Genomic DNA, 20,740 nt, shown 5'->3' on the forward strand with positions numbered 1-20,740 from the left:
TCTATCGTCTGTTTTGGACCTCTCGGATTCTGGTTCTTCATCTTTGCATCCCCATAGTAGTCAGTTTTTGAAAGGAGCGAGTAATTTGTCTCCTCCCCCTATCCACAGGTTTTCCACTTGGGATTTAAATAAGGTTTTAAATACCTTGACCAAGGCTCCATTTGAACCTCTCAGTTCTATTTCTTTGAGGTATTTGTCATTCAAGGTTTTATTTTTAGTGGCGATAACCTCTTCTAGGAGGGTCTTGAAGTGGGCTGCCCTCTAAGTGAGAGATGAGTATTTTTCGAAAAAGAGTCAGTTGTTTTAAAGTTGTATCCTACCTTCTTGCCAAAGGTCAATTCTATTTTCCACAGAAGCCAGGAAGTGGTGTTACCTTCATTCTGTTCCAAGCCCCACGCATCCTAAGGAACGTGTGTGGCATAAGTTGGATGTGTGAAGGGTTTTAAGAAATTATACCCGCCAAACTCGGTCTTTTAGGAAAACGGACTCTTTCTTTGTTTCCTTTCAAGCAGGCTCCCTCGGGACCAGAGCTTCTAAATTGTTTTTGGCCTGGTGGTTTAGGGCTTCTATAGCCTTGGCTTATGAGACATTGAACCTACCTGTGCCCAGAGGTATCACGGCGCATTTGACAAGAAGTGCGGCTACATCGGCAGCTTTCTTAGCAAGAGCTCCCCCAGAGGAGATTTGTAAAGTGGCCACATGGAGTTCTATTTCTCCTTTTGTGAGACACTATAAGATTTCTTCCTTCTATGATCCCCAGGCGGTGGTTGGAAGGATAATTCTGCAGCGGGTGGTCTAGGCATCCACTCCTTGCCTTTGATTTCATTCAGCTTGGGTACGTCCCGTCAAGTTAGGATGCCCTCCCCATTCCTTGGAAAAAGAAACATTGGTAGACTTACCATGAATTGTTCTTTTTCGAGGTATGGGGAGGGCATCCAGCCCTCCTGCGGATGCTGGGAAAGGAATGATATTCCTTGGGTGGCGCGGCTACTCCCAGGATTCAAGATTGTGTTATCCCTGTTCTTTCTCTTCTTTGGAGGTCTCTGGATTTTACCTGGTTGACCTTTCTTCTGTTCTTGTTCATTCTGTTTCTCTGGTGGTTAAAAGCCAGTTTTTTTCTCCAGGGTGGGGCTACAGGTTTTTTGCTCGCAGTCCCGGAACTGGGTTGAGTGTGGCTGGAGCAGCATAGTATATACAGATCTGAAATCTGATTGGCCCTGTCTTGAAGCATGAGAAGGCTGACAACCCGTCAAGTTAGGATGCCCTCCCCATACCTCGAAACAGAACAATTCACGGTAAGTCTACCAATGTTTCTTTCAGCTGCAGAAATGTCAGAGGTGTTAGCAAATCCAGTCTTCACACTGCTGTGAGAAAACAGATTGTTGGGCTCTACCTGAGAATTACAGCTTAGTTTGCTCAACTAAGTCTTGAATCAAGCAGTTGAAAGGAGGAGTAAAAAAACCCAAATAACATCTTAATTTCTTCAGCATGGGCTGGTAACTCTTCATTCATTAACGATGACTATAACATTGCCCTTTGTATGCTAGAATGGCACTGAGGTTTTCTCTGCCTACTCATACTTGGAGTTTTCCGTTGTTGGTTTTTTTTTTGCTTGCCAGTACGTGCAACAGTTGCAAGAGCTTATTGTTAAATTGCTTGAATCCACAATTGAACACTTTCCCCCCTCTCGCACTGCAGCATGTATTAGCCTGTTGTTTGCTGCCCTCACTCTGTGCTCATGATTGATTGGCTTCTCCTGTTCATTTCTCAAAGTATTCCGAACTAGATTGGCTGCATTAATGGTAAGATGCACGCAAGTTTATACAATGTGTTGGTTCACCTTCATGTGTGGATGTGGGTATGAGATCTTGAGAAACAGAGCCCATGTCATGATCCTTCTGGGCAGAGGATCTAGGAGAGAATGACATCTATGTGAGACATCTGCTCGGACATTTTTGGGGCAGAAATGTGCATGCCCTGGCAACATGAGTTTCTTGAACCTGTGTTTGCTGAGTTAACATGACTTTGAGGTGGGACAGGATATTTTAAGGGCAGTACCATTTTGATTTTCTCACAGGTTTGGAAACCTATACCATGCTGACACATCACTTAGATTACTTGTTCATCTGAATATGTTGTTTCTAAGTTTCTTGACTATGATCTGTCATCCCCATATGCTCCTCCTTGGCTATATCCCCATGCTCACAAACAAAATTAACATATAGAAAAATTTAAATTCTATAACGAACCATGATGACTAATAAAAGCTGCAGGTGAAATATAAACTAATGACTTGACTCAGTTTATTCTTTTATGTAAACAACTTTGAGAACATTTGTTGAAAAGTGGCATATCGATATTCATAGTAGTAGTAATAGAATAAGTTGAGATCTCCTGGTTTGGATGTCACAGTAGATCTAAGCCTGTCTTGGAAGTAGAATTCTTCCTCCTTTCATGCACCAAGAGGGGAGGGCGCATGGGCCTGAGATGAAGGACATAGAACAAAACCAAGATTCAATCTTGCTGAATCAAGGCTGAACCAGGCTGTTGCCTTAGCAGCTACTTTAAAGAGGGCTTGTGAATAGTAATAATAAGAAATCTTGTAAAGGTTTCATAGTCACTACCTAAAACCAGAACCCAATTCAAAGACCAAAACATTGGCCACAGTTCTCAGGAATATCACCATAGTGCATGAACTTCTCTTGAATTCTTTTGCTATTACATTTCCAGAGTTCAAAAATAATGTCCCAGTGACCTCTGAAATAACCATTTCAGTGTTCCAGTGCCCATCTGTAGAGGACATTGTGACTGAGATTTATATAGCTGAGATTAAGTTGAACTTGTACATTAAAAAAGATAATGTACTTTAATGATTTCCATACTAAAATTAAGGAAATAGTCATTAAAAGATGTCTAATTATGCTTATGTTCAGCACACTTGCATTTAACTTTTGTAAACTGCCTTGAAATGCATTATGAAAGGCAGTATAAAAATTGAACAATAAATGAACAATAAATAACATTAATTTTTGACTGGTAGATAATATCTAACAATAATCTACACTAACAATTAACAGCCATCTTGGCAGTGGCTTTACTTGAGTTAAACTGGATTGCCTAGCAGTGTTCCCTCTAACAGGGATTCCCAGATGTTGTTGACTACAACTCCCAGAATCCCCAAGCAAAAGCCATTATATCTGGGGATTCTGGAAGTTGTAGTCAGCAACATCTGGGAATCTCTGTTAGAGGGAACACTGTTCCCTAGTCTTTTAAAATGTAAGACCTGTGTGTTAAATGGTCACTAAACATACTATCTTTAGTACACTACAAAACCAAAACAATCACACATGTTTTATTTTAAGTATACTTTGAGGTTCCAGATCCTTGTTACCTTAAGATAAGAAAGTCTGCTTGACTGTAAGCAATAACACTAAAATATTAATGCAAAATTAATAATCTGGTAGTTTCTTTAGTTCTTTAGTTTTTATAATTCTTAGTTTTAGCTTTAAGAATTTAATTTGGCACTTTAAAAGCTAATTATGACTGTGGCTTTAGCTTGGCTTTTTAACTTGTTTAATTTGGTTACTTTTATTAGTCTAATTTTATATTGTAACTGTTTTATAAATTTTGCGAGCCACCCCAAGCAGTAATGTTCTGGAGGGGTGGGATATAAATATTTTAAAGAAATCATCATCATCATCATCATCATCATCATCATCCAGAATCCAGTTGCATAGGTAAATCATATATAGATTTGTTGGGGCCATAGGCCATGACATAAACCACAATTTGATTAATTGGTTACATAAAGATCTACAGTGTAACCCCCCCTCCCATCAGTGAAGGCTGTGCTGTTGCTGGGGTGTGTTAAATGATATTCAAACTGTATCTAGGCTACTAGAAGGTACTTCTGTATCCTGAAACCACTGTAATTCAATCATATCTTGGATAGTCAAGCCTGATCTGTTGGTGAGATAAACCAGCTGTCACCGGTGCTAGTGTGAAACCTGTCCTGTTACTGCTCATTTGTTGTCTCTCCAAATAAACAGCTGGGCACGCCAAATTTAATGATAACACCATTGTTCCAAAGTTAGTGAGTTTTGCTGTTGAAAGGAGGCAGAGCTATGTAACCCTGTAGCAGCTTCTGAATGTTGATTGGGTGATAGTTTTGAATATGGGGCAACAGTGTGTTGAGAGGTGGCTCTCATTTAGTATTAATCTTTAGTACCTGCATTGGATTAAACCAAGTTTCCAAAGTGTGTGCGCGTGTGTGCTGGCATTTAAAGATGTATGCACACATGACATGCCTTCATTGCTTCCTTTGAAAAATCTCATTTCCCCAAAGCATTTTCAGCAGCAAACAACATATCATGTAGTTGTTGCTTTGTATGTTTGACGTCTTATGATCCCTGCCATAATTTGTCTCCAACCTGTTCCTTTTTATTCATTTTTTTCTGTTTCTTGTCACATCACTTGCATTACTATTCATTCCTTAATTATTCTGTAAAGTGAATTGCTGTTTGCATTGAAAGGCATATTGCCACTTAATTCCGGATTAATCTGTGAATGCTCTCCATTGGCACCTTAAAGTTGAACTGGGCTCAGCCAGTTCCTTTTGAGAGGAATAATCACATAAATCCATTTGTAATCTTATCGTAGTACCATCTATGATACAGAGAGCTATAGAAAGGTTGTGCCGTTGAGTCAGTGTTGACTCATGGCAACCACAGAGCCATGTGGTTTTCTTGGTAGGAGGTGTTTACCATTGCCTTCTCCCACACAGTATGAGATGATGCCTTTCAATATCTTCTTATATCGCTGCTGCCCAATATAGGAGTTTCCCATATTTTGGGAAACACACAAGCGGGCATTCGAGCCAACAGCCTCCTGCTCTCTAGGCAGGTTATTTCCCCACTGAACCATTAGGTGGCCTACAGGGAGCTATACAAGATGGGGGGGGGGGGGCGCGGAAACCCTACTGAGTTTGAAAATTGTCATGTTTCAGTCTTCAGCTGCTCTCTGTAATCTGAATACTTGTTTATTCAGATTCTGGTAATATGTAAAGTTATTAAAATGGTTAAACTTATATCCTTAGCAATACGGTTGTTCTCCCCTTGCAGTGATTTTAATAATGGCTTGGTAAGCCCTCTGTTCATTTGTTCTTTAAAAACAACAACAATGGATTTGGTGATAACTTATTGCTTAGTATAGATTACCTCTGCCACCTCAATTTCATTTGATTACAACTTGGGGCCATAGGATATCTAATAGGTTGTTTCCTTTTGGATATCCTCACACTGCCCCCAACCCACCCTTGAGGCCCTGGGGCGCACTGTACATTCAGTAAGGTATTGCCCTGCCTTCTGTCTTCAGACATGGTCCTTCCTTCATCCATCCATCCATCCATCCATCCATCCATCCATCCATCCATCCATCCATCATCTTATCTATTACACTTCTATTCTGCCCTATCCAAAGGCTCTGGATGATGCACAACAAGTAAAATACAACAATAAATATCATTTAAAAGCAAGCAAATTAAAAACAATATAAAAAGAAATCTAAAACAATTCAGAGCCATTTAAAACCAATTAAAATACTTTAGAACAATTTAAAAAGCTTGGAAGTCCAGGCCAAATAAGTAAGTTTTTAGGGCTCTCCTGAAGGCCAACAGCGAGTCCAGACTACAGATATCTGCTGGGAGTGCATTCCATAGAACAGGAGCAGCTACAGAGAAGGCCCACCTCTGAGTCACCACCAGATGTACTGGTGGTACCTGGAGATGGACCTCTCTGGATGACCTCAGCATGCGATGGGGATCCTACAGAAGAAGGCACTCTGTAAGGTAACCCCTAAGCCGTTTAGGGCTTTAAAGGTGATAATCAGCACTTTGTATTTTGCCTGGAAACATATTGGCAGCCAGTGCAACTGTTTGAAAACAGGCATAAAGAGCCCCTGGTGGCGCAGTGGTAAAACTGCCGCCCTGTAACCAGAAGGTTACAAGTTCGATCCTGACCAGGGGCTCAAGGTTGACTCAGCGTTCCATCCTTCCGAGGTCGGTAAAATGAGTACCCAGAATGTTTGGGGGCAATACGCTAAATCATTGTAAACCGCTTAGAGAGCTTCCAGCTATAGAGCGGTATATAAATGTAAGTGCTATTGCTATTGCTATTGCTATTGCTATTGCTATTGCTATTGCTATTGCTATTGCTATAATATGGTATCTCCGGGTTACCACAGAGACCAGTCTGGGTGCCACATTTTGAACTAATGGAATTTTCTGAGCTACATACAAAGGCAGCCCCACATAGAGCGCATTGCAATAGTTAAGCCCGTAGGTTACCAGCTGATGCACCACTGTTTTGAGGAGATGATGATGATGATGATGATGATGATGATGAATAATTCAATTTCTATACCACCCTTCCAAAAATGGCTCAGGGCGGTTTACACAAACAAACAATAAATAAATAATTTTGGGTATCCCTGTCTCCAAAGGGCTCACAATCTAAAAAGAAACATAAGATAGACACCAGCAACAGTCACTGGAGGAACTGTGCTGGGGGTGGATAGGGCCAGTTACTCTCCCCCTGCTAAATAAAAGAGAATCACCACATTAAAAGGTGCCTCTTTGCCAAGTTAGCAGAGGAGATAATTATTTTCAAGGAATGGACGCAGCTGTTGAATCAGCCAAAGTTGATGGAAAGCACTCCTGGCCATAGCCTCCACCAGGGATACCAGGGTGAGGCCTGGATCCAAGAGCACTCTCAAGCAGTGAACCTGTTCCTTCTGGGGGAATACAACCCCATCCAGGACAGGGAGATCCAACTCATCCCTCAAATTCCGATCCCCCACAATGAGCACCTCTGACTTGCTTGGATTCAGCTTCAATTTGTTATCCTTCATCCAGCCCATTACTGCCCTTAGGCAGGTATTTAGGGAATGAATGCCATTTCCTGATCTTAAGGAGAAATAGATTTGGGTGTCATCAGCAGTTTCATGTAGATGTTAAAAAGCATTGGTGACAGGATGGAGCCCTGAGGGACTCCATATAATAGGTCCCATTTTGAAGAGCAACTGTCACCAAGCTCCACCACCTGGAATCTGCCTGAGAGGAAAAACCACTGCAAAGCAGTGCCTCCTATCTCCAACTCCCTCAGGCAATCCAGAAGGATACCATGGTCGATGGTATCGAACACCGCTGAGAGATCAAAAAGAATCAATAGAGTCATATTCCCTTTGTCAATTCCCTGGTAAATATCATCCATCAGGCCGACCAAGGCTGTCTCAACCCCATAGCCTGCTCTAAAGCCAGTTTGAAATGGGTCTAGATAATCGGTTTCCTCCAAAACTGCCTGGAGCTGATTAGCCACCACTCTCTCAATCACCTTGCCCAACCATGGGAGATTGGAGACCGGCCTATAACGATCCATCGCTGAGAGATCTAAGGAAGACTTCTTAAGAAGTGGTCTGCCTCCTTCAACAAGAATTGCCTCCTTCAAACAAAGAGGCATCCTACCCTCCCTCAGTGATGAGTTAATGATATTAATTAGGCCATCTCCAACTATTTCCGTACTAGATAGAAGCGGGCAAGGATCCAGAGAACAAGTGGAAGGCCTCAATGCCCCAAGCAACTTGTCCACATCCTTGGGCATCACAGATTGAAACTGATCTAATCTAATACTGGAAAGGGGATTGCTGGACACCACCTTAGTAGACACTGTAGGAACAGTGGAGTCCAAGTCAGCTTGAATTCAAGAGATCTTGTCTGCGAGGAACCCATTAAAGGCATTGCAGCAGAACATAGTCTCCAAGGACTGGTCTGAACTGGACAGAGCCTGAATCAAGCTTCTCACAACCTGGGACAACTCTGCTGAGCGTGAACCTGCGGAAGCCGTGCACGCAGACCAGAATTGTATTTTTTTCTGCATGCACCGCTTCCACACAAACCTTCAAATGGGCTCTATGTTGTGTTCTGTCACATTCATGCCGAGTTCTCCTCCACTTGTGTTCCAGTTGCCTTGCTGCTTCAGACCCTGTAACTCCTCTGTATTCTAAGGGGTCATCTTTAAAGCAGGTCAGAAAGGATGCTTAGGAGCAAACATGTCTACTGCCCTGGTGAGTTTCCTATTCCAGGTTCCCACCAGTGCATTGACAGAATCACTGGCAGCGCCAACATTGAAACCTTCTAAGGCTTTTTGGAATCCTACTGGATCCAGCAGCTTTTTCAGGCAGACCATCTTAATAGGTAGTAGTGTGTCCGAACCGGTCCGGCGGCCATTCCAAAGAATGGCTGAACTGCCGGACCGGTCCGGCCCTGCCTGGTCCGGGTCCGGGTGGGGGGTATGCCTTTAAGGGCGGGAGGGCTTGCTTAGCCCTCCCACCTCCTTGCCCCCGCCAGCGCCCGTATTTTCCAGTATAGGGGCGCTGGAAACCAGCCGTGCCCCCACCGCTGCCACGGCGGCGGCGAAAGAACTCCCAATGGTACTGCCAGCCAGCCCTCCCTCCCTCCCTCCCTCCCAGCTAGCTGCCCGCCCGCCCGCTCACCCGCTCACCGCTCACCCGATAGGAAACGAGAGGAGCTCCGGCACAGAGCTCCTCTCGTTTGGAAGGCCTCCGGCATAATGGTGTTTTGCGCGCGCGCGCGCATGCGCGCACCACAAAGCACACCGTTCGCCGGAGGCCCGGTCTACCCGCCGGGAAAGGGCTGGGTAGACCGGGCCTCCGATCGCCGGAGGCCCGGTCTACCCAGCGATCGGAGGCCCGGTCTACCCGGCCCTTTCCCGGCGGGTAGACCGGGCCTCCGGCGAACGGCGTGCTTTGCGGCATGCGCGCGCGCGCAAAACACCATTATGCCGGAGGCCTTCCAAACGAGAGGAGCTCTGTGCCGGAGGTCCTCTCGTTTCCTATCGGGTGAGCGGGCGGGCGGGCAGCTAGCTGGGAGGGAGGGAGGGAGGGCTGTCAGTACCATTGGGAGTTCTTTCGCTGCGGCGGCGGCAGTGGGGGGGCGGCTGGTTTCCAGCGCCCCTATACTGGAAAATACGTGCGCTGGCGGGGGCAAGGAGGCGGGAGGGCTAAGCAAGCCCTCCCCGCCCTAAAAACAAGGCCCCCCTTCGGTGCCGGTCCGGACTTCTCCGGACCGTGCACATCACTATTAATAGGTCTGCCAGCCCTGAAGGGCTGGGTTGTAGTCATGAAACCAACCTTAATTAAGACTTCATCTTGGGAGAGGGGCTTTCCATATACCCAGATTGTATGATTCCCAACCATCTCATAGACAAGGAAGGAACCAACTCGCAATGTTTTCTTCTTCTTAGGTAAGACATGGAGGAAGCTACAACTTGCAAAACTGTGTTGAGTTGGCTGTTTGCTAACACATTCTGTGCCAGACTCCTCAGCAGTGAGAACTCTTCAGTTAGCCCTAGCTACCAAGGACTCTGAGTCTTTCTAGGACTATTAGCTTGATATTTCCTTGGGCTTTTCCAGAGGTACTCTTCCCAGAGTTCTTCAACAAGGAGTGGAATAATCTGCCCAGCATCAGTACCCTCACTCTGACTTATGTGCATCCCAAGCCCTTAGCCAAATGTTTATGCTAGCAACATCTGATGATGCCACATCCAGGTTACTGAACTGGACTGTGTCCAAGGAGGATTCTACAAGAACGGCAACTATCAAAGAGATTTCAGAACCTATCCTTCATGGGTTTTAATTTGGTTGAAGCAGGTAGCTCACATAAGAACTGCTCCCCCAAAAGAAGTAGTAAGCAAAATTCTAGGAGTGATGCCATCAAGACTGCAAAACCTTTACATGCAGGGCTGAGATACAGTTAAGAGTACAATTTTTCTTTATCTCAGGAGGCTCTGGAATATCAAGTTTCCATTAGCTGATTCTGAGCTTCAAATACAATTCTCACAGCAACGAGCAGCAGTTTGCCTTTGGGTTTCAGAGAAAGAAAGTGGATTGAGGTGGCCCTAAGGAATGTTTTTGAGACTTTGGGGTCACTCTTAGAGCTGTGGTTACTGCTCTGTTTTTTTAAGGCAGTTCTCATGTGGGTACCTACTTCCATTAAATCCAAGTCCATGAAGGACAGGCTCTGTAAGATCTTTTTGATTGCTGCCCTTCTTGAGGATTCCACCCTGCTTGTAATCTAGTTCAATTTCTAGGCCATGTCATTTTCAGTTATTACCAGCAGAAACATCTGGATGTGAGATTAATTAAGGATCTTGAATGGCAAATAAATCATTCTCCAGAGGCAGGTTCTTTGACCAGATGAAAGGTTTTTCTTTAAAGTTCTTCCTATAACATGCAAGAAAACATGCACGCTAGTAAAACCCATCCACTCCTTTCCAAACTGTTTGCAGAGGTAAAGATTGCAAGATCAAGTGGAAGAGCAGCAAGTCAACATCCTACTCTGGCATATACTCTTTGAGACTAAATTGGATTCCACTATTTTCAAGAGAATCAAGAAGCCCATCACTGTGTTGACATTGAGCTGACCAGTTCTTCCCTTTCTATTGGGATTTGACTTCACTTTACAAAAGCTTGGCATTAAGTCAGGACTGCACAACTTTGGCCCCCCTGCAGATGTTGGACTCCCATCATCCTGGACTTTTGGACACTATGGCTGGGGATGATGGGAGTTGGTACTCCAACACCTGGAGGCCTGAAGCTGTTGCTTCAGGCTTTGCATTAAGTTAACTCAACTGTGGGACATAGTTTATGAAACTCACACACCTATCACCTAGAATCTAGGTGAGGGGTGTCAAACTCAATCAGATGGTGGGCTGGATTTGATTCTGATGCAACTCCTGGGGCAGGGAGGGTGTACATAGTCTTGCACCACCTTCTATCGCCTTGTGCCTGCTTTCTGTTGTCCTCTTCCTCTTCTCCTCTCACTCTTCCTTTCTTTCTCCCCCAGCACCCTCCCCCGTTCTTGCCCTGCCACTTAAATTATCTGAATGCACAAATTTTTACACCAGAATATGCTCAAGGAAAGGTTGAATTGGTTGTTGTTTTTTGTATTTTTAGAAGAAATTTTTGGTATTTTTAGAACCATCACATTTCAACTGTTATTGTTCTCAACAGATTTCTTAACACTCAAGAATTAAATCAATAATTCCAAAGCAATTTCATGCCCAAGAAAACCAGAACTCCTCTTACCCCTTCCCTTCGCCGTTCTTTCTTCCTCTGCCGCCGCATCCTCCTCTCTTTCTCTCATTCTTTCACCCTCTTCCTCCCTCCCTTGCCAAGAGAAAAAGCACCCTGTGCTATCCTCTGACTTTGTCTCCTCCTCCTCTATCTTTCTCTTTCCTCTTCCTCTCCTGAAAGGAGATAGGCAACATTGCAGCTGCAGCAGCAGTAGTAGCAGGAGAAAGCAACAAACCTGCCCATCACTTCTGCTTGGGGACACAGGGTCGGGTGTGGGGAGGGAAGAGAGATGCTGGTGGGGGGGAGAAGGAAGCCAGATGGATATATTTTTGCTTCTGTGCATGCCAGTGGGGAAGGAACACAGTGGCTTGCCAGCTGCTTCAGGTGGGCTAGTCACTGGTGGTTCATTAGGTTTGACTGCAACCACAAATAGAGTTAGTTTCTGCCTTTCAAGGCATCCATCAGCTTTTGGAGTGTTTGCAAAGTTCTCAGCAACCCTGGAGGCTCACCCCAGAATAAAATACCAGGAGGAGAGCTGGTATTGTGGTAGCAAGCATGATGTTGTAAATCTCTCCTCCATCCCCTCCGCCAGCTCCTCCTCAGAGTCTTCCATCACGCCCATAACACATGACTTGTCCCCTTAGCTAAGCAGGGTCTGCCCTGGTTGCATATGAATGGGAGACTTCAAGTGTGAGCACTGTAAGATATTCCCTTAGGGGATGGAGCCACTCTGGGAAAAGCATCTAGGCTCCGTTCCCTTCATGGCATCTCCAAGATAGGGCTGAGAGAGATTCCTGCCTGTACCCTTGGAGAAGCTGCTGCCAGTCTATATAGACAATACTGAGCTAGATGGACCAGTGGTCTGACAGCATATGGCAGCTTCCTATGTTCCTATGACATCATTATTCTTCCGTATTTGATTGACATCTTTATCAGATCTCCATTCCAGAGTCTGGAAGTAGCCAGTATGGACACTGCACAAATTCCTATGAAATTCCTTTGGGGGTGGGACTGAGGGCCCAGAGAGGACATGCTGCCACCAGATATACTTCCTCGGTTACATGTAGTTCTGGCCTGATATAGATATGTGTTGTGGTTTATCTGGAGATGAGGAGACAGGAATTGTGTTTGGTGCTCCTGGGGTGGCTGTTCCAGTGGTGGTGGGGAACAGAATGAGATGTGGTGTTGGCAGGGCAGCAAGCCATTATGGGGAAGAGAGATCAGGAAATTAATAGCTGTTACCCCTTCCAGCTCTCCTGCCAGCTCTTTGACCTTAGGGAGCAGTACCAGCCACCCACAGAACCTCACTTTGCTTCTTTGTAATGCCAGGTCAGTTCAAAATAAAACCGAAATCATTCATGTCTTGATTGTGTATGATGGAGGCAACCTGGTATGTATCACAGAGACCGGGTTGTGGGCCCGGTCTGGTCCCAGTTTCTTCCTTCAGGGTACTCTGTTGTGGAGCAAGTGAGAAGATGTGGGTGGGGAGGTGGAGTGGCTGTGGTACATAAGAATAATATCGCCCTTACAAGAATCCCTGTCAAGGAATTGGTCTATATTGAATGTGTCTACTTAAGTCTGGGGTCGAGGGACAGATTAGGACTTCTGTTGGTGTACTGTTCACTCTGCTGCCCAACAGAATCCCTAACTGAGATGGCTGATTTGATTGCCAAGTTGGCATTAGAGTTGCCCAGGTTGATGGTGGTTGGGACGTCAGTGTTCACTTTAGGATCACTTTGTCAGGAGCAGCTCAGGAGCTTGTAATGGCCATGACAACTGTGGGCCTGTCCCAAGTGGTCTCGGGACCAATGCACATGGTTGGTCACAGGCTCGATTTAGTCTTCTGCTCTGGTTGGGGGTGGTCTGTGGGTGGGGATGCCTGTGATTTCCCCATTGTCATGAAGGGACCACCACTTGGTTAAGGTTGGACTGACAGCCACAACCCCAGCTGTGCAGGGGTGAAGGATCTATTAGAAAGATCAGCCTGAGAAGATTATTGGATCCAATAGGATTCCAAGAAACCTTGGAGGGTTTTAAGGTTGGTTCTGCCCACGATCCTGTCGATGCCCTGGTTTAGACTTGGAATAATGAACTAACTAGGGTGGTAGACACAATTGCTCCTAAGCGCCCCTCCTGACCCATTTCTAAATTAGCTCCTTAGTATACAGAAGAACTACGGGGGCTGAAGCGTCAAGGCTGGTGGTTAGAGCACAAGTGGAGTAGAATCCAACAGGTTACAGCACAGAGCACTTATGAAGAACTATGTTCAGGCAATGCACAAGCTCATGTCCAGCATTGTTATCTAGGGTTGTGAGGGGACTTGTGCATGCTCCTTCTCCCTTGAATTTAGAGTTATCAGTGACTCACTATGACACTTTTAATATGTTTTTTGCTGATAGAATCTCTCTGATTCAAGTTGAACTGGATTCCACAGTTATTGCAGAATCTTTCATGGTGATGTCCAGCAACTCCTCTGGAATGGTTAGGTTGGCTCAGTTTCAGTTTGTGACTCCTGAGGACATGGACAAGCTGCTTGGATATGCTTGCTTTATCACCTGTTCTCTTTACCCCTGCTCTACATGGCCCATACAATCTAGCAGGGAAATTATTGGAGATGGTCTTGTTAGTATCATCAATGCCTTTGTGAGGGAGGGCAGGATGCCTCCTTGTCTCAAGGAGACAATTGTTAGATCATTTTTGAAGAAACCTGCATTGTATCCCTCAGGGTTAGGCAATTACAGGCCTGTCTCCAATCTTCCATGATTGAGAGGATGGTGACTTCTCAACTCCAGAGAGATTAGAAGCAGATTATCTGGACCCATTTCAAACTGGCTTTTGGGTGGGCTATGAGGTGGATACTGCCTTGGTTGGCCTGATGGATGGTTTCCAGTTAAGAATAGACAGGGAGAGTGTGACCCTGTTGGTCCTCTTGGACCAACAGCTTTCGATACCATTGGCCATGGAATCCTTCTGGACCGCCTGAGGGTGTCCAGAGGGTGACGGCACTGCTTTGCAGTGGTTCCACTCCTGCTTCTCGGGTAGATCCCAAATGGTGTCATGGAGATTTTTGCTCTTAAATGTAAGAGCTATTATGTGGAGTCCCATAGGGCTTCATTCTATCTCCAATGCTTTTTAAAATCTACATGAAGCAACTGGGAGAGATAATCAGCAGATTTGGTGCAGGGTGCCATCAATATGCTGAATATGCTCAGATCTATTTCTCCATGTCAACTTTGTCAGGCGATGGCTGAACTTCTCTAAATGCCTGCTTGAAATTGGTAATGGGCTGTGTCATGCCCTCACTCGAGGACATTGGAGAGGAGTGGGAGGCAGGCGATTTACTAGAAAGTGGGGAGGCGCCTGAGGAGGAGAAGGCCGGAAATGTGAATGGGGAAATAATTGAGATAGGCCAGGGCGAGTGTTTGGTGCAGGAGGGGCCAGCAGGGCCGGTGACCTTTAGAGAGAATGGTCAGGATCTGAGCCAGAGTTTGAACAGCCACTATCTCCTCGAGAACACAGATGGGGAAAACATCAGCAGAAGGTGGGGGAATTACGAAGGAGTAATTGGCTGGTGAGAAAACAGAAGCTGGATTGAATCTATGGCAGCTGGCAGGCTCGATGTGGGATAACAAACTGAAGTTGAATCCAAACAAGATGGAGGTTCTCTTTGCAGGAGGCCAGAACTTAGGAAGTGGTTTAGATCTGCCTGTTCTGAATAGTTACCTTCCCGAGAGATCAGGTATGTAGCTTGGGAGTATTTCTGGGCCCAAACCTCTCTGATATTTCAGGTTGAGGCAGTGGCCAGGAATGCTTTTTAACAGCTTCAGCTTATATGCCAGCTACATCCATTTTTTGAGACAAAAGACCTTAAAACAGTGGTGCATATGCTGGTGACATCTAGGCTTGACAGCTTCATTGGGCTGGCTTTGTACATAGTTTGGAAACTGCAACTGGTGCAGAATGCAGCAGCCAGGTTGGTCTCCAGGGTCTGCATATGGAATCCCCACTGCCCAATCACCACAGTGCCACAGGCTCCTCCCGCTATCTGCATATGGAACCCCCACTGCCCAATCACCATGGTGCTTCTCTCACAGGCTCCTCCTCCCTGTCTTCATATGGAATCTCCACTGCCCAATCATCATGGTGCTTCTTCTTGCGAACTCTCACAAGAGCTGCCATGCATGGGATTAGTGATGGGTACATCTAAGAGAAATAAATATGTAGAAGATAAATGGGGAGAAAAGCATAATTTTTCCAGCACAAAGGTTAGAAGTAGATAGTCATTCCGGATATGAGCTTGGATAGGATGCTTCTGTTCTCTAAGAGAACAGACCAGGGCCTTGCAGCTCTCTTTGACATAGGAAGCTGCCTTATGCCAAGTCAGATCATTGGTCCATCCACCTCAGTATTGTCCATGTCACTGGCTGTCTAGGGTTTCAGGCATGAGTCTTTCCCAGATCTACCTGGAGATGCTGGAGAGTGAACCTGGGACCCTATGCATGCAAGTAGATGCTCTGCCAGTGAGCTATACCCGAATCACCTAGACATAGTTCAGCAAGAGTATTTAAAAACACTAGCTAGGGAGGATAACATCCTGCCAGAAGGCAGTATAGTGGCCCAAATTTTATACTTGGATTTTGCAGACTTCACTTGTTCCAGGAGGATACATCAAGATCCCATATAACTCTTCTGTTATGATAACAGAACATGTTAAGATAACAGTTTGGTGGATTGCTGCTTGAAGGTTCCAAGAAGAGATTCCCCTCAGGAATCCTCCCAGGGTTCTCCTCACGATGAGCATTTTAATTAGGGATGTGCAAACCGGTCCGGCAGTTCAGTTCAGGGGTTTGGAGTTGAACCAACCCCTCCCCCCCAGTTCAAGCGGCTCGTAGATTTTTTTTTTTAAAAAATTAAGATAAATTTAATTACCTTCTTCCCCTTTGAGGTGCTTCCTATAGGCCACGGGTGTGTGTGTCTGCGAACGTTCCCCTGCCGCACGCCAGCCTCTAAAATCACCGCTGCAGCCTGATGGAGTTTTATTTTTTGGTCCTCCATAAATCAGACCTCCATATATTGTCACGGTGGCCATTTTGGAGGCTGCCACGCATATGCAAATGGCTTCTGCAAGGCCTGGCATGGCCCAGGGCCTCACAGACCATTTGCGCATGCACGGTGGCCATTTTTTTCCGGTGGCCATTTAAAAAAATCATTTTTAAAAAATGGCCTCCGCACACTCCGGTGGGCCGCAGTGGTTATTTTAGAGGCCGTTGAGGGGCAGGGGAACATTCGCAGACCCCCCCCCGGCCTATAGGAAGCCCCTCGAAGGGGCAGAAGGTAATTAAATTTATTTTAAATTTTCTTAAAAAAAAAAAAAATTCACGAACCCCCCTACCTGAACCCGTGGGGAGGATTTGAAGGGTGCCAGACCAAACTGGCCTGGTGAAGTTCAAGTCCGGTCTGGACTCAAACCTAACCGGGCCAGCCAGTTCCGTGCACACCCCTAATTTTAACGAGACTCTGATCTCTTATCACGTATATACCTTGGGAATAGGTTTACAGCAGACAAGATGAAGCAGTATTTGAATACAAGGTCAATTCAATTCTTGACTCAGAGCTTAAAGGCCATCACTGGTGGGCACTCCTACATACACCAAGGTAGTGTTGGGATGTCTGTATCTCCACTGAGGACTTTCTCTCATTTTTTTTCTTGTGGATTCTGTGAGAAGTTTTATATAAGCAAAATAGGAATTTCTGCTGTATCGGATGCAGGCTCAGTTCAAGGACAGAAGCTTGTATTGCGTTCACCATTACCTTTCATTACTGACTTTCAAGATATCATGCTCTAGTTTCCTCTTCCACTCCCTTCTCAACTGTTGCATATCAGATTTAAAAGCTGTCCTTGTTGCGACCTGGTTCACGGTTTAGAGATCGACACATCCTGGTTCACATGGACAACATGATGGCTAAAGCCTGAACAGGCAATGAGAATACATTTCTCAACAAACCACAGAGAAGCCAACAATATGCTTTTGTGGGCAGAGAGGGATCCCTTGGGGTGGAAAATGCCCCAGGAAGTTCAAACATTGAGATGCCAGGTGTCTGCTTTTAACACCTGTTCTGAAGTGTGTACGGGAGGGATGGATCATCTTGCGTCAGTCTGTGCCTGGCAGTTTCTGTAAGGTGCAGTTCTGATGAACCCACTTGTGGTACACAGGCTTCCTAGTTGGAATGATGCCAAGATTCTATTAGTATTGGTGGCAGTGTTCTCTCTAATTTTTTTTCATCAGTGAGCGGAAAGAGTTTTGTTCTGGGCAGCAGTATCAAGGCAGTGTGCGCACATGTGCATTATTATGTTCCACTATAGATACAACACACACACAAACTATGAAAGGAAAGAAGTGTACTTTACAATTCTATTTATCTGTCTTGTGTTCTACAAGCAAGTGTATTTGCCATTGTACGAATTAATGCACACAAAATTTATTTAGTTTTATTATTTATTGGTCAGTTTCTATACCACATTTCATAATACATCCCAAGGTGGTTTACAAAAGTTAAAATACAATAAAACTCCGTAAAAATCCCATTTAAAACCTTAAAATCAGTAAAAACCATGAAACACACACACACACACACACACACACACACACACACACAAAACCCCTAAAAAGACAAGCAGAAGCAGGAAAGCTGAATGAACCCAGCACACTAAATTGCAGTCATGTCCATGCTTTATCACTTTAAGTAAGTAAAGTGTGCCATTGAGTCGGTGTTGACTGCTGGCGATCACAGAGCCATGTGGTTTTCTTGGTAGCATACAGGAGTGGTTTACCATTGCCTTGTCCTGCGCAGTATGAGATGATGCCTTTCAGCATCTTCCGATATTGTGAACCAACAACCTCTGGCTTGCTAGTCAAGTCATTTCCTGCTGCGCCATTAGGTGGCTTTTTACCACTTTAGAGTAATTTGATTCCAAAGTGAAGCTAACATTAACAAAGCTGCCTACTTTTAACTACATCACTTCTGAAGTGTCTCAACATCATAGCCACATTTTTCAAATGAGTCTTTTTTTTTAACAAGCAAAACACAGATATAAAGAGATTTTCTTTTTTTGAAAGATCTATATAAATAGATAAAGCACCAATCAATTTGTTAAGAACTCTTGAGTAATAATTTGTAGATCTCTTTACTCCTCTCCCAGTAAGATCTATGCTGCATGACTATAATCTACGTATTGATAAAAAATACCTCCTCCCCTTTAATTAATTTAAGGAAAACATTGCCAAAGTACCCTAGGATGAAAAGGATTAGAAATAATTTTTAGACTCAAATTTGAAGTGGATTGATTAGGAGCAACTTTTATGTTTTACACAATAAAAAGATGAGCAACTCTGGTTTGTGGAGCCAATTTGCAGAGCAGCCTTTTCCTTCTAATTGCTGCTTGACTAATGAAGAACACACTCCGAGGATGTAGAGAAATCCATTTACCCAACCATGTCATTTAAGTAGGGTGCACAAGTAGTGGGTTTTTCTATTTATCCTCCATATCAGTCCTACTACACTCCACCTGTGAGACCCTCATTTTATGAGGGCAGTACAAGCCACGTAATGGTGCAGCGGGAAATGACTTGACTAGCAAGCCAGAGGTTGTTGGTTAGAATCCCTGCTGGTATGTTTCTTAGACTATGGGAAACACCTATATTGGGCAGCAGTGATATAGGAAGATGCTGAAAGGCATCATCTCAGACTGTGCGGGAGGAGGCAATGGTAAACCCCTCCTGTATTCTACCAAAGACAACCACAGGGCTCTGTGGGCGCCAGGAGTCGACACCGACTCAACAGCACACCTTACTTTACACTTTTATACACCTGTTCCTTCCTTGTGGCAGCCACGCCGGGGTTCGGAGACTCTGGGCTGCTGGGAGCTACTGGGAACTGTTTCTGCCACCGCCTCTGCCATCCACCTCCACCTCCGTTGTCCTCTGGCTCCATCTGCAGATCTCGACAGAAGTCGCGCAAGAGGGGACTTTGGACTCTCCCAACGAGACTTCGGATGAGAGCTGCATCTGGAGGAGGAGGCCTGACCAGGGGTGAGAAAGGGAGGAGGAGGTGGTGGCCACAGTGGCAGAAGCAGCAGCCCAGCTGGGAAGTGGGAAACCGGGACTTTGGTGGGGAGCTGGGCAGTGGTGGTGGGAGCAGCAGTGTGGCAGGACTGTGCACCTGCCACAAAGAGCTGCGTGGTGGGCTGACATTTTGTGCATGCACACACCTTAGAGGGAACAGTGCTGGCGGGAGCTCTGTAAATCTTTTCAAAGAGTTCACTTTGAGGTGACATTTGCCTATAGAGCTTAAACAAGAATTTGTGGGCTTTCCATAGTCACAAGGTGGAGTTGCATCTTCATGAGTAAGTTGCAGATTTCAAGTTCCCTCCCTGGCTTCTCCAAGATGGGGCTGAGAGATATTCCTCCCTGCAACTTTGGAGAAGCCGCTGCCAGTCTGTGTAGACAATACTGAGCTAGATAGACCAATGGTCTGACTCAGTATATGGCAGCTTCCTATGTTCCTATGAACACCACTTGCTATAGAAGATGGTTCTCCTATTTTGGCGTCCTAAGCTTTCCCACTGTAGATAAAGGAAATGGCCCCAGCTGGATATACACAAAGCTCTGAAATTCTCCTTATAGGACACAACATTTGAGGCACAGGGTGCACCTGTTTGTTTCCTTTAAGCTGAGTTAACAAAAGAAGTTGCATCTTCACTTTATCTAACTAATTAGAAAATGTTTACCCTGCTGTTTTCACAGAGACTCAAAACAGCTTACAATAAATAATGCATGATAAGGTGTTTTCTTTTGTAACAATTTAACTCTTCATATGCTTCTGCTGATGCATACTAGGGTGCTACTGCTTTCACTGATTAGAGAGACTAATTTCCATATTTATTTATTTATTTATTTGATTTTTATACCATCCTTCCAAAATGGCTCAGGGTGGTTTACAATTAAAACAAACAAAACAGTAAAGAGCTAAAACAAAAATTAAAAAACAATATAACAACAATTAACAATTTAAAAACATTTTAAAACAACAATTAAACAATTGCAGTAATTAAAAATCCTGAAACCGGGTTAAAATATTAAAACCAATTTAAAAACCCTGGAAAGCCTGGCCAAACAGATACATTTTAAGGGTTCTCCTGAAGGCTAATAGAGAATTCAAATTACGGATTTCTGCAGGGAGCAGCTATAGAGAAGGCCCGCCTCTGAGTCACCACCAGACAAGCTGGTGGTAACTGGAGACGAACCTCCTTAGATGACCTTAATGTGCGGTGGGGATCACGCAGAAGAAGGCGCTCTCTGAGATAACTTGGGCCTAAGCCGTTCAGGGCTTTAAAGGTAAAAACCAGCACTTTGTATTTTGCCCAGAAATATATCGGCAGCCAGTGCAATTGTTTCAAAACAGGCGTAATATGGTCTCTCCGGTTTACCCCAGAGACCAATCTAGCTGCCGCATTCCGAACTAATTGAAGTTTCCGAATTACGTACAAAGAAAGCCCCACATAGAGTGCATTGCAATAGTCAAGCCAGGAGGT

The 20,740-nt window shown here is 44.8% G+C and overlaps 1 protein-coding gene across 12 annotated transcripts in view; it reads left to right on the forward strand.

Moving 5' to 3' along the window:
• Positions 1–20,740, forward strand: part of MBOAT2 (membrane bound O-acyltransferase domain containing 2) — a 173,478-nt gene that overhangs the window by 39,473 nt on the left and 113,265 nt on the right. Inside the window, exon 1 of one of the 12 annotated variants that reach the window (XM_053285770.1) lies at positions 993–1,295. The exons of the other annotated variants lie outside the window; for them this stretch is intronic. Coding sequence (XP_053141745.1) covers positions 1,230–1,295 — 66 coding nt within the window. The 5' untranslated portion in view covers positions 993–1,229. Of the gene's footprint in view, positions 1–992; positions 1,296–20,740 lie in introns of those variants that run through there. 12 annotated transcript variants of the gene reach the window in all.

This window comes from Hemicordylus capensis, chromosome 1, assembly GCF_027244095.1.
Source record: "Hemicordylus capensis ecotype Gifberg chromosome 1, rHemCap1.1.pri, whole genome shotgun sequence".
NCBI lineage: Eukaryota > Metazoa > Chordata > Lepidosauria > Squamata > Cordylidae > Hemicordylus > Hemicordylus capensis.